Genomic DNA, 13,891 nt, shown 5'->3' on the forward strand with positions numbered 1-13,891 from the left:
AATTTTCTGAGGCTCTTTTTGTGGCCTAGTATGTGGTCTATTCTGGAGAATGTTCCATGTGCACTTGAGAAGAACGTGTATCCTGTTGCTTTTGGATGTAGAGTTCTGTAGATGTCTATTAGGTCCATCTGTTCTAATGTGTTGTTCAGTGCCTCTGTGTCCTTACTTATTTTCTGTCTGGTGGATCTGTCCTTTGGAGTGAGTGGTGTGTTGAAGTCTCCTAGAATGAATGCATTGCATTCTATTTCCTCCTTTAGTTCTGTTAATATTTGTTTCAGGTATGTTGGTGCTCCTGTATTGGGTGCATATATATTTATAATGGTTATATCCTCTTGATGGACTGAGCCCTTTATCATTATGTAATGTCCTTCTTTGTCTTTTGTTACTTTCTTTATTTTGAAGTCTGTTTTGTCTGATACCAGAATTGCAACACCTGCTTTCTTCTCTCTGTTGTTTGCTTGAAATATCTTTTTCCATCCCTTGACTTTAAGTTTGTGCGCGTCTTTGGGTTTGAGGTGAGTCTCTTGTAAGCAGCATATGGATGGATCTTGCTTTTTTATCCATTCTATTACTCTGTGTCTTTTGATTGGTACATTCAGTCCATTTACATTTAGGGTGATTATTGAAAGGTATGAATTTATTGCCATTGCAGGCTTTAAGTTTGTGGTTACCAAAGGTTTAGGGTTAGCTTCTTTACTGTCTTACTGTCTAACTTAACTCGCTTGTTGAGCTATTATAAACACAGTCTGATGATTCTTTATTTATCTCCCTTCTTATTCCTCCTCCTCCCTTCTTCATATGTTGGGTGTTTTGTTGTGTGCTCTTTTTAGGAGTGCTCCCATCTAGAGCAGTCCCTGTAGGATGCCCTGTAGAGGTGGTTTGTGGGAGGCAAATTCCCTCAACTTTTGCTTGTCTGGGAATTGTTTAATCCCTCCTTCATATTTAAATGATATTCGTGCTGGATACAGTAGTCTTGGTTCGAGGCCCTTCTGTTTCATTGCATTAAGTATATCATGCCATTCTCTTCTGGCCTGTAGGGTTTCTGTTGAGAAGTCTGATGATAGCCTGATGGGTTTTCCTTTGTAGGTAACCTTTTTTTTCTCTCTGGCTGCTTGTAATACTTTGTCCTTGTCTTTGATCTTTGCCATTTTAATTATTATGTGTCTTGGTGTTGCCCTCCTTGGATCCCTTGTCATGGGAGTTCTGTGTACCTCTGTGGTCTGAGAGGCCATTTCTTCCCCTAGTTTGGGGAAATTTTCAGCAATTATTTCTTCAAAGACATTTTCTATCCCCTTTTCTCTCTCTACTTCTTCTGGAATACCTATGATTCTTATATTATTCCTTTTAGATTGATCACTCAGCTCTCTTAAAATTCTTTCATTCCTGGAGATCCTTTTATCTCTCTCTGCATCAGCTTCTCTGCGTTCCTGTTCTCTGTTTTCTAGTCCATTAATGGTCTCTTGCATCTCGTCCATTCTGTTTTGAAGTCCTTCCAGAGCTTGTTTTATTTCTGAATTCTCCTTCCTTAGTTCTTGCATATTTCTCTGCAAGTCCATCAGCATGGTTATGACTTTTGTTTTGAATTCTTTTTCAGGTAGACTGGCTAAATCTATCTCCCCAGATTCCTTCTCAGGGGAAGATGTAGCAGATGCCGAAGCTGTCTGGGTTAGTCTTGTCTGGATCATATTTTTTTGCCTTTTCATGTTGACAGGTGCTATTGACTGTCAGCTGGGAGGGCCAAAATTTTCACTTGCTACTGGCCTTTCTTTACTGGGACAACTGCGACCCCTAGTGGCTTGTGTTGGGTAATTGCGTGTAGAGTGGGTCTTTGTGTCTTGCCTGGCCGGAAGGGAGAAATTTCCCTTTCTGTGGGCGGAATTTGTCTCAGGCTGCTTCTCTGCTTTCGCAGCGCCTGGTGGGGTAATGGATGGGGGGGCTGCTTGACTGTTTGCCTCCGTGAGGGGTCTCAGAGCTGTTGCCCAGGGGGTTAGTGCACCCGGTTTTCCCTGTAATTTCCAGCTGCTGTACTGTGACCTGGGTTGTTTCCGTCAAGCTGTTAAGTCCCTGTCCCTTTAAGACTTTCAAAAAGCCCCCGCTTTTCTTTGTCACAGGGGCATCAGCTTCAGCACCCGCTCAGAGGTCTTACTCCCTGTTCCCCCAGTATCCAGGGCCCCCTGGGCATGTACTGTGTCTGCGCTCTGGCCCGGATGGCTGGGGCTGGGTGTTCAGCAGTCCTGGGCTCCGTCTCCCTCCCGCTCTGCCTACTCTTCTCCCGCCGGGAGCTGGGGGGAGGGGCGCTCGGGTCCCGCAGTCCGGGGCTTGTATCTTACCCCTTTCACCAGTCGCTGGGTTCTCGCTGGTGTAGCTGCAGTCTGGCCACTGTCCTGCGTCTTCTGGTCTCTCTTTTAGGGCTAGTTGTGTTTGTTGTATTTTCAAAAGTATATATGTTTTTGGGAGGAGATTCCCACTGTCCTACTCACGCCGCCATGTTGGCTCCGCCTCCCACTTTTCACCTTTAGTAGTGTCCGAATGAGACAGTGAGAGGAAATAAGGGAGGAGTGCTGACAGTACAGCAGTCAGCTCCCAGGCAGCTTCAGACTGCCCAGTGAGCTGTGCCTGGGCTCCTCCGCCAACAGTTGGTTGCAGTGTGGCCACATTCCACAAGCTACCTGGTCTGTAGTACAGTCTGTTTGAATTACAAATTTCAGTCACTCAAGCTGGTGAAATAAAAATGGAAATTAAACTGGGAAAATAATGATTTGGTTCCATTTCTCAAAAATAAAATGAGATCAAGGATCTTTTGGCTGAATTTTCAAAATGAAAGCACTGGTTGCCTGAAATGGTTTTATTCCACTGGCATAGGCACTGCATACACTATTGTCATAATTAATCCAAATCCCACTTATTCATGCAAGCAGAAATGAAAGCATATTAAGATCAATCTACTACATAGACCATCAGCTGAAGACAATGTTCATTTAAACAATCACTGACTGTACCTTTTCAAAGACTGCTCTTGACCTAAAGCCTTACTCACAGGGGGGAGTATAAATGCTTGCTGAATCAAACTGACAAATGGAAGAGTGTGCCTGCGGACATCCTTATGGAGAATTATGGAATGAAAAGAGGCTCTGTTGGAAAGAGTAATTCTCCATTTGGAAAATAAGAACCTGAGAAATGTGTAGGCTTGTGTCCCAAGAACTGCAGCCTGCATCCCAGTGCATTTAGACACAAGCTCACACCGCGCCAGAATCTTGGAGGGAGGCATAGAGCAATCGGGCACTTGCTCCTGGAAAGTACTGTCAAGGTCCCCACATGGTGACCTGCCTACTTCTCAGTGGATCCACTACAGCAGGCAGGATGTGACAGAGGCTCTTCCCTGCCATGAAGGGAACCAGTTCTAGGCAATCTGGGCAGTAGAAACTCACCACAGACCATTAAACTGCCCCCTTATAGAAACACTCCACATATTTTACTCATCCCAGTTGAAACTGAAAAGTCACAAACACCTCATAAGAAACATACAAAGCCAAGGGCAGGCATGACTTATTTACATTCTGTGGTTCTGAGAACACCAGCTTACTGTGGATCAGAACAGGTGCTCCATCCTCCATGATATGCCACTCCAGTACGAGTTGAGTGGCCTCAGTGATGCATTCCTTTAATAACAGATCAATCAAAATCCACAGAGAACTTTGCTAATGCTGGTAGTTGTAAAGTCTCCCTCAAACTACCCTCCAAATTAATTTTCTTCTTTGGCTTTTTTACCAATAGACTCATTTATCCAACAGGTGCTTGCTGAGCACCTATGCTGCAGATGGGGCACCCCGAATTCCTGCTACAGCTGAGTCGGTGGGGAGACTTGCCTGCCGACAACTACAATACAATCTCATGGTATGCTAATGGTGGGTGTGAAAGCTGCAGTGGACATCTAGGGATAGGACTGTCAGTGTTGGTCAGGGATTAGGAAAGTTTTCCTAGGGGAGATGCATTTGAGCTGAGGCTTGAAGACGGAGGAGCAATATTCCAGGGCCACTCCACACAGCATAACAGTACATGAAAGGGTTTCAGGGAAAGGACTTAAGGATAGATTTGGAGATTTATCTGTTGCTCACTACTGCTGAGGCATTAAGAACAAGTATATGGGGGAAAAGTAACCTGAGACGAGACTGGACAGACAGACAGGGACTGGAATAAGAAGGCTTTGTTTACCATCAAAAAAACTTTTGAGTCTGTCCTACAGTGTTTCTCAAACTGGGGTTCACAAAATCCCATTTTTGTTTCAATGATAATTTTATTAATAATAATAAAATGGGAAGAATAGTGATAAAATGTATTCCTGATAATCTGAATCACCATTTCCCACACAGTTTCAGTGCCCATATTTATGTCTTTTATTAAGTTGGCACCATGCCAACAGAGATGTGCCAAATTAGAGGCCAAAGGAGATGCTACAGGCAGGATATAAAGTGGTGGGTAAAGTGGAGGGAGAACTGGTCACCATGTGGTACATGGTAGTCAGCATGACTACTCCAAGTAATCCATGCTGTCATGCTGTGAAACATATTCACACTGCAAAGGACAATCTAGTTTCACAAAACAATGTCATTTGTGTCATTAAATTAAAGATACTTACTTGAACATTCCTGGTTTTATAGTTTTTTCATAATACATTTTTTCCTTTCAGTTTCATAGTTCTATAAATACAAGGGAGTTTATGACTATTTTCATGTTTTTTAAAAACCTATTTAAGGAACATTTAATGTTTAAGCAAACATTGCATTCTTCAGCATTTTTCATTTGCTAGAAAATGGGTCTGTCTGTTACCCAAGTAGGAAAGAGAGTCATAAACAATGGGAAGCCATTAAAGAACTTTGAGCAGATTGGAATGAACTGATCACTGTGTCAGGAGACCACCTGGGCAGTCACACAGAGGAAGGAAGGCTGTGGGGACAGAACACAGATGAGAAGACCTCTAAGGAGATGACTGCATGAGTCCCTCCTCTTAAATGAACCCATCTGCTTAATCCAGAGAACTGTTCTCAGGCACAGGCCAGAGTACTGTGGAATTAAATGCTACCTGATAAGCAAAATTGAACCTATGTTTCAGGGTATGCCTTACACAGCTGGGAGACCCCCAAAACTTCTACATGCATCATCTCACAGAGGGTTCTGTGATAATGCCAGAACTAAATTAGGACCAAATCCCAGGTTTTACTAGAGAGCCAATAAAGCACACAAGAGAAGTTGCTGAATACCTAGTAATAAGAAAACAACTAGGACCGCTGCATGTAGTTTGGCAGGCTAGTTGGAATCGAAACGTCTCATCACCAAGCCACGTGCAAGTGGGGCTACCTCTATCCACCGAAGATGGTTTTTTCTAATTTACCCAAAGGCTAGAGAGAACTAGGCCGCCCCATGGCGTGGTAATAGGTGTGACTACCATGGACTTGCTAAGTCATGACCTTTGGAGAGGGCTCCATCTGCTGGAAGAGGCACCTTTTTCTAACTGCCTGAAAGTATTCTATGGGCTAGCTGTGATTTAATTCTGCTTTTCTGAGATTATGTGTCATCATTATCACCAAACCAGAAATGTTACAGTTCAATGAATATAAAGGATTTTCTTCTTCCTGAACATTCCATGAGGCATATGACTGTCCCATAAAAAGGCATAGCACCAAGGCACCCAGCACATACACAGGGACAGAGGCCCTCGGCCTACCTCAGGGGCCATCCAGAATGGGGTGCCCACAGATGTGTTTCTCCGTAGACGCGTACTGGTGAGTTGAGCTGAGACACCTACAAGAAAAGGATGTCATAGTTCAGCAGTGAGCAGAGGATGATGCTAGATCAGGGGTTGGCAAACTTTTTCTGTAAAGGGCCAGGTAGTAAATATTTTAGGCTTTGTGTAGCACAAAAGTGGCCGCAGACAACACAGAAACCAATGAGTGTGGCTGTGTTTCCATGGAAGCTTATTTATGGATGCATACAATTTTCATGTGTCATAAAATATTCTTCTTTTGATTTTTTTCTAACCATTTAAAAATGTAAAACCATTCTTAGCTCACAGGCCATAAAAAAACAGGAGGCAGGTCAAATTTGGCTGACAGGCATAGTTTGCCAACTGCTATGTGGGGGCATTTATCACTATATCTAAATCACTAGAGTATTTCTTTCTAATGAACATTCCCATCCATATTGCCCAAAATTGGAATCAAAAGAAAACTAAGATCAACCCAAAATATCTTCCTATTACATTTCCAAAATATTTCAGATGACTTCTTTCTTGTGCTTCTTTTAATGGGTTGAAATAGTGGGATGTATTAACTTTAATAGAGCATCAGTGTAAACATAAAAAGTTTTCAGTGCCTTATCTTACCTAAAAGCCTGGAAACTTGGCAAGAAAACTATGTTGTCAAGTGGAAAAAGAAATTGACTTATAATATTATTATCTAGGGCTCAATGTTGAGCATCAGAATTTTAATATGATTCTAATGCACTTTAACTGCCTTAATCTTTAACCAGCTCTCTTCTTTATATCACAAGGAAATAAAATGGAAGTAAAGGTGCACTGGGTTAGGAGTCGGAAGACCAGTTTTCCAACCCAATTATGCCTTTTCCTAATTGTATGACCTGGAGCAGACCACCTCACTCTGAGCCTCAGTTTTCTCTCTTTTGAACTGGGGATAATGATACCTGTCAGACCTAACACAGAAGGAACTTCTTAAGAATCAGATAAAAGAACAAATGTGAAAATGATTTATGTATTATCAGTATTTGAAGCATTTAAGGTATTCCTTTATACCAAGCAGAAATCTAAAGCATTTAAGAGAATGATGGGGACTGCCACTAATGCTGTTGATGACAAGAACTTAGACACCTGGATACTCATTAGTGTATGGTGTGCTCATTAGCAAAGGACACACCTTTGAAAATATCAGACCGTGGGTTTGTTAAGGACCCATGGATCGTTTTGGAGAGTAGTTTTGTTAGCAGCTTACATTCTCTTCATTAGGAAGCCAAAGACGGCTTTCTGAATTCTGTTGGCCGTGGATGATTTTCTGTTTTACCAAGTCTTCCACTACAATTTTGGCACAAAATAACAATATTTTTGTTTTTAACTTCTAGAAATCTCTTTTTTAGCAACTGGAAATTCAGGAACCTTCTACTGGGAAGATTAGGAGCCTTTATCCTCACACCAAATCACGAAGTTGGTGAGTGGATACATCAGTATTAATCCCCATCCTCATCCTTCTTAGCTCTTTCCCTCACAGCATATTCACTGTCCCCAGGAGCATGTGGAAAATACATCTCTGATGTTATACACACAGCCTATTTATGTAGTTTATACTATTCCTTATATAGAAAGAAGAGCATAAGACTTGAACAGAGTACCCCTCTGCCCTTTTTCTTTGTTTGTTCTTTAGTAAATAGACCAATACACCTAAAGTAACTTCATTTGTTTTTGAGTAATTTCTTTTGAGCAAATGATTCACTGATACATTTTAACAATGAATTATTTCTTACCAATAAAACAATGAACATTCAAAATCATCAATCTTTTCTCCTACTAGGCTGACACTGATAAAGTACATTTTAAAAAGTGTTTCTGTAAATGTTTTCTCATTATTTGTAACAACCATGCTCAAGTACTATTGCTGAATTCATTTAGAAGATTAACCCATTCAATAAACTTAAAAAACAAAACCAAATGGTTTTTTGGCTTGTGAATAACAATACATGAGTGTCGTAAGGAAATATTTAGTAGTTCTCCAGCCTTATGTGATACTGGTCTGCATTTCCTCTCACACTTTCATTTCCTGTTAATGTTTCCAGTTCAACCAGCCTCACAAGTTGCAGCAAAAATCACAATTTAAAGGGATATTAGCTCCCAGACAAGAAGGACTATTTTACCTTCTGCTCACTGGGAATAAGTATGCCTAAGGCTAAACAAACTCATTTAAAAAACCAAACTGCTTTTTCTTTTCATATGCAAAACAGGAAATGACAAAATGTAAATTATAGACAATTGTCTTGAGATGTGAAATTCTTTCCAGAAAACCAAAAAGGTTTTCTGTCAAATTCTTCTTTTGAAACACTTTCATTTTCTATCTTTAATAAAATTGCTTCTAAAGCTGAAAATAGATTAACAAACTGCATCTCCCGGGGTGATCCATCTGGTGAATCCCCCCTACTCTCCTGCCTGTGTATGACTGGAAAATTCTCCAGGCCCATGGCGTAGCAGAGAGGCCCCCCTCACCCCCAACACCCCCCCGCAACTCCCCACCCCCACCCCGTCTTCTGAGATTGCGATAAATTGTCGCCTTTGGCTAAACTGTACACATCAAGAAAACAAACGCCAAGCAGTCATTACCAAAGTCAACGAGCTTAACTCCTCCTTCTGTTGTCAGAAGAATGTTATTCCCCTTGACATCACGGTGGATGATTCGGTTACTGTGCAAATGCTGAAGGCCCTACACGGTGTCCCACCATCACCAAACAACAGAAAAAAGAAAAGGAAAATTTGCAGTTATTTTAAAACAATTAAGCTACTATTAAAGATCTAATCATAGACCACATTTGGCTACACCTCCCTGCTGTTATTCCCCTTGTATATTGTAGGGCAGTTTCCTCTCGTTAATATGTAATGGGGATACAACTGGTGACAAATTGCTCCCCCTGCTGTCATCCCCAGCTTGATGGATGTTCTTACCAAGAGGGCCCCATATAGGATGTAGGAAATCATTGCTTCATCCAGCTGCTGGCCACACCTGAGTAGACCTTTGACAAGCTCAGTGACTGAGCCCCCGTTACACAGCTGCAAAAGGTGCCAGAGAGAGAGAGCAAGGGAACACATACAAAAAGAAAAGAAAAAGATGTTAACAAGAAAAGCCCACTGGCTTCTGACCTAATGTAAATTTTGCAGATCAAGATCACAAAACTCCAGATCAAAATAAACTTCAAATTTCCATTATAGTCAATCTAGTTCTGTGTGCGTGTGTATTTATTCAAGAAGATGATTTATGAGTGAAAGCCCATGTCCCCAAAATTGATTTTTTTTAACAGTCAAGTGAAATATAAAAGCATAAGTTGTTACTTAGAAATTTGAAAAGAGAAAACATGTAAGTAACCATGGTGACTTACTGGATATTTTTCATTTTACATGAATATTGTCTATTTTTTTTAATGTGGCATTTTGATGATAAACACTGGAAGAGGCAAGACAAGTGCTCTTGATACTTGGGAGGGAATAAACTTCATTTCAAACCTTCCTGTCCCCAAGCTGGCTCTGCAGGCATTAGAAGCTCAATTGGCCACTCTTTCTAGCTGCCATTGCACGTCAATTCATGGCGTGCACTTGGATCATGTGCACTTAACCTTTTCAGATATTCAACTTTAGGTATTCAGCAACTTTATGTGCTTTTTTCTCTGTAATTAAAAACACTGTAAAAGTATATCTTGCATATTTGCTGTTTGTTGTCTATTGAAGATTACTGAGATTTGAGAGTACATAAACCAGTCATGCTATACCTCCACAATTAGGCAATTTAAGGTTTTTCAGAGATAATTTTTACTAACTGCAGAAGTCAATGTGCAGGTTTGAGTTTGCTACATGCCATCTTAAATCAAGGCTTCTCCACTGGTTTGAGAGGACATCTAAACACCTTGAAGCTGCACACAGTACACAGCATTTGCATCTTGCATTATTCTGCCAAGAAAATTTGGAGCTTTCATCAGATTCTCAGAAACATCCTTGTCCTTTCAGGAGTTAAGACACTGCTTTAGAGACCTAGGTTTCCTCCTGGCACTTTGTCTATATTTTAGGAAAGAGTTACTAGTAAACAGTTAGGGTCCCCTGTATTGTGATTGCTTGAGTCAGTTTGGCTTTTCAAAAGGAAGGAAACCTGAGGGAGCATAGATTAGCACCTTCCTAAAAGAAGACAACTCTTTATCAAGACAATAATACATTAGGATCTATTTGACTCTAATTATGAGCATCTGCAACATTTTAATAAAGGTTGAACAGATGTTTTTATTTGATGTGCATATCATTCCCTGCTACATGCATGGCAGATACCTTGCACATCCATTAACAATCAAGGTAACCTGGAACTGAATCTACCCATCTTTTAACCACTTAAGTTGCTCATAAGCAACAGTATGTGACTAACAATCTAATATAGAATTACCAATCTTTAAAACTAGGATAAAATCACTATGTCTCAGGAATGATTTAAGAGAGACCCTGGAAGCAGTGAAAAGCACTTAAGTCTCTGATGGTCCTATGAGTTTGGTATTATGTAAAGTGTCCTTGGTATCTAATCTCTACCAATGTCAGGTGTAATTGGTATCAACACCAATCACTCTGATAGCCCTAACACTGAGTAACAGGATTCCCATTCTTTTGACCCCAACAATGTCTTACATGACTCTGAAAGGGCATATAACATTTAATGTTCAATCTGATACAATCTTGAGCAGGTAATGCATTTTCCATGCCATGATTAGTACAGTCTTAAAAGCTAAGCTTTCAAAAAGTAATTTATTCAGGACTCCCCAGTCTAGATTCTACATTTCAAGGAACAAAAACTGGAGAATTGACCACAAATGATGATCATGGAAGAGCATAGCACATGACATGAGGGAACTTCTCGATCCACAAAAACAAGAGCCCTTCTGGGGCTGGTGGCATGCAGCTTGGAAAGCTAGAGAGAAAAGTGTTAGAGTGATGATGTTACTTTTGGGAGGTCTGTAAACTTCAGTTTCTTTATGACACTACTGTGATTTGGAGATCTAAGGGAAGACCTCCTTGCAGGAGCCTTACACCAACAAAGGGGTGTCTGTGCCGCATGGAAACAGCAGCGTGGTGTGGGGAGGCCAACCAAGCCTGGGGTTTTAATAGTTCTCTTCAGTTTGCTCATGAAGCTGGAGATAACAGAACTTAATGCTCCATTTGGGACAGGGACAAGGCTACAGTTTGAATGAGAAGGACAAAGAGAGGGAGGATTTCAATGATAGGAAGGAGTATCAGGGACCATGACATGGGGAGATAGCAAAAGACTTGGGGGTCATCACAGTTCAAATCCCCTACCCTCAGTGTCATGGCTTTACATAAGCACCTGCTTGTACCCAGATCTAGACGCTACCACAGAAGGGGATAGGACAAGGGAAAAAAGAGCCCGTAAAATAACTAAGTCTTGCCCAAATGACAGCTTTAACTGGACTAAGAAAATGGGATTATAAGTACTAGAGTTTGCCCCTTCCAAAGAAGTCAGTTAATTGAACTAAGCTTAACAGAATGAGTTAAAAATCAATTGTCTCCTCTAGACAGGCTGGGGCCTCAAGAACGAAGTTGAGTGCAGTTACTGAAAAGAAAGTTACCTCTGTGTTCTCAATGGTTTGTGACTGTCCATTCTATTACCCATTACTCAATCATGAATATGACACAGTCCCTGTCTTCAAAGAGCTTGTCATCAGTAAGGGACACGGGAGTAATGAGAGCAAAGTGTGTGGCAGGCACTGTGCCTGAGGGAGCATGCTGGTCCTGAAGAGGGGGCGGGGACTTAGCTGAGGCAGGTGAAGAGGGGACAGCCCTGGAAATCTTCCCAGAGGGCAAAACATTTATAACGAGTTTAAGGGGCAAATGAGTTTATTGCAGATGGACAGAAAGGGATGGGCATCACTGGAAAAGAGCATCATGTGCAAATGAAGAGAGCACTAAAGAATGAGGGATGTGCAGAGGGAGAGTGTGAGTGTTGGGGGCGGTGAGAGCATGTGTGCCTGTGAATTCTGAATGCTCTGCTGCTGTCAGCACAAAGGGTGTCAGGTTCCTAGGGCAGGGAGATGGGGAAGGAAGGTGGGAGAGAGGGAAAGACAAGTGTGCCCCACTAAGGAGCTTTCTTCCCATACACATGTGTGCTTAATACCATAATGCACCAGTAGATAGGAATGGAAAGCAATTGACACGTTTTAGGCGGGAGGTCTCTTTCAGATTTGCGTTCTGGGAAGAAGACTAAGGCAGCACGTTGGAGGGTGGAAAGAATAGGAAAACACCAGGAGCTGCACACCTGTTAGGAGGTGGTGAAGCAGTCAGGTGAGGAAGGATCAAAAAGTCAAGAGTCATGAGGGGTAAGAGTTGGGGACAGATATGGGAGGCTTTTATGAGAGAGACTCGACAGGAATTTCTGGTCAACTGGATATAAAAAGTGAAAAACAGACAGAGTCTAGGGAACTTGTGTGAATAAGGGAAATATCAATAAAGTGCTTTGATCCTCTGATGCCAAAGCAGTAATTGGACTGCAAGGCACTACAACACCTCCACCAGAAGAACCACTCCGCAGCCTGGCTCCCATGTCGGGGAGGCACATGCTTTAATAAATTCCAAGTGTGGCATTAAAATTCTACTGAGAGAAATTTTAAATTAAATGCTGGGTGATGATCCAAGCTAACTCAGCCCTGGAATTTTCCCCTGAAACCTCATTTTAATCTCTCTTTTGCCCTATTTAAGTGTGGCCATGTTTGTAATAGTAGCCTACTTAGCAATATTTTGTACCAGCAGCCGACTTACATAAATTTTTTCATAGCTCTAGAATCTATGAAGGATTAAGAGCAGTCATTTTTGTAAGCAGGATCAAAACTCAGCTGTGGATTTGAAAACAACAAAAAGATCTTACTCAGTTGGTGCCTTTTCTTCACTAAATGCTGGAGTTTAAGAGCTGTCTGACTTCTTGTGATTCATAAAACATGTAATTAAACTGCTCAGAGCACCTTTAGAGGAAGCTGTCTTGTGAAGTTGAAAAGCCATCAGCAAAGTTCTAAAGGCCAGCCTGTGGGTTACAGAGCAAGGATTTTGGGTACTTGGATATAAAAAAGAAAAGCAGGTACACACAGACAATTGTCTAACCAGGGTAAATGTTCAGTGAAAAGGACTGAACGTTTTTAAAGCATGACAAGGAATTCTATTTAAATGCATCAAATTAAATAATCCTCTTAGAGTTCTAGAAAGGCAAGCAAGCCTTGTGCACTGTGCATGAGCATCGGCACACGCTGTCTTTTATTCCCGCCCTTGCTGCCAGCATTAAATGCAAATACAGAGGTGTGCTCCATCCCTGCATTCCTCCCTACACCCTCAGCATTCAGGAAATGTGGCAGCTGGATGCATCTAGAATTTAATGAGCATTTTGCTCCAAACCAAGAAACAGAAAAATTATTTATGTGCCACATCTATTTTCCAAAACATCTTTGAATATTGATTCAATCACAGTATATTTGCTAAGATGGTCATAATTTCAAGGAATAAAATGTTCCTTCTCAATAAACCATCAGTTTTCCCCCACATTATTAAAGAATGGCTCATGAAACACAATCACTAGAATTTTATTCTAGTCTAATTTCCAAATTTCATGTAGATTCTACACTGGCATGTTGATTTGACCTAGTTAGACTGTGTAACTACAGGGATTATCCTCTCAGTGCTCTTTTGTTTGGTGGCCTTTACTTCCAAGGTGATGGCTTCCACAGAGGGCATAAAGCAAAAGTCAAGAATCATCAAAATTACTCTAGATGATGCCTCGGGAAGCACTATGTTGAACACTGTACATTTCTCATAAGGCCAGAACACATATTTTTCCTCTACACTGTTGGGACAGGTTTTTGCTGATAGCAGGTAAAGCCTGCACCTAGAAGAATGAAAACTGTGTGGGTGGAATCGCTCCTACTCCGCAGCTGCTAACACTCTCCTTGCTTTTGCTGAACACATAGCACATTTACATGGGACAAAACTCATCCCATTGCAAAGTTCATCTCTTCTTCACTCTCAAATGCTCAGCACCTTCCTCCTGACCCCTGGGACTCCAGTGATACTCATGCTATAACCCTGCCAGACCTGATG

General features: G+C 41.4%; 1 protein-coding gene across 1 annotated transcript in view; it reads right to left on the reverse strand.

Moving 5' to 3' along the window:
• MYO3B (myosin IIIB) overlaps positions 1-13,891 on the reverse strand; it is a 487,104-nt gene that overhangs the window by 451,576 nt on the left and 21,637 nt on the right. Inside the window, exons 4-6 of the mRNA XM_057503926.1 lie at positions 8,714-8,818; positions 8,375-8,474; positions 5,723-5,799 (exon numbers count right to left, since the gene is read on the reverse strand). Of these exons, the coding sequence (XP_057359909.1) occupies positions 5,723-5,799; positions 8,375-8,474; positions 8,714-8,818 (282 nt within the window). The remainder of the gene's footprint in view (positions 1-5,722; positions 5,800-8,374; positions 8,475-8,713; positions 8,819-13,891) is intronic.

Source organism: Manis pentadactyla, chromosome 6 (genome assembly GCF_030020395.1).
Source record: "Manis pentadactyla isolate mManPen7 chromosome 6, mManPen7.hap1, whole genome shotgun sequence".
NCBI lineage: Eukaryota > Metazoa > Chordata > Mammalia > Pholidota > Manidae > Manis > Manis pentadactyla.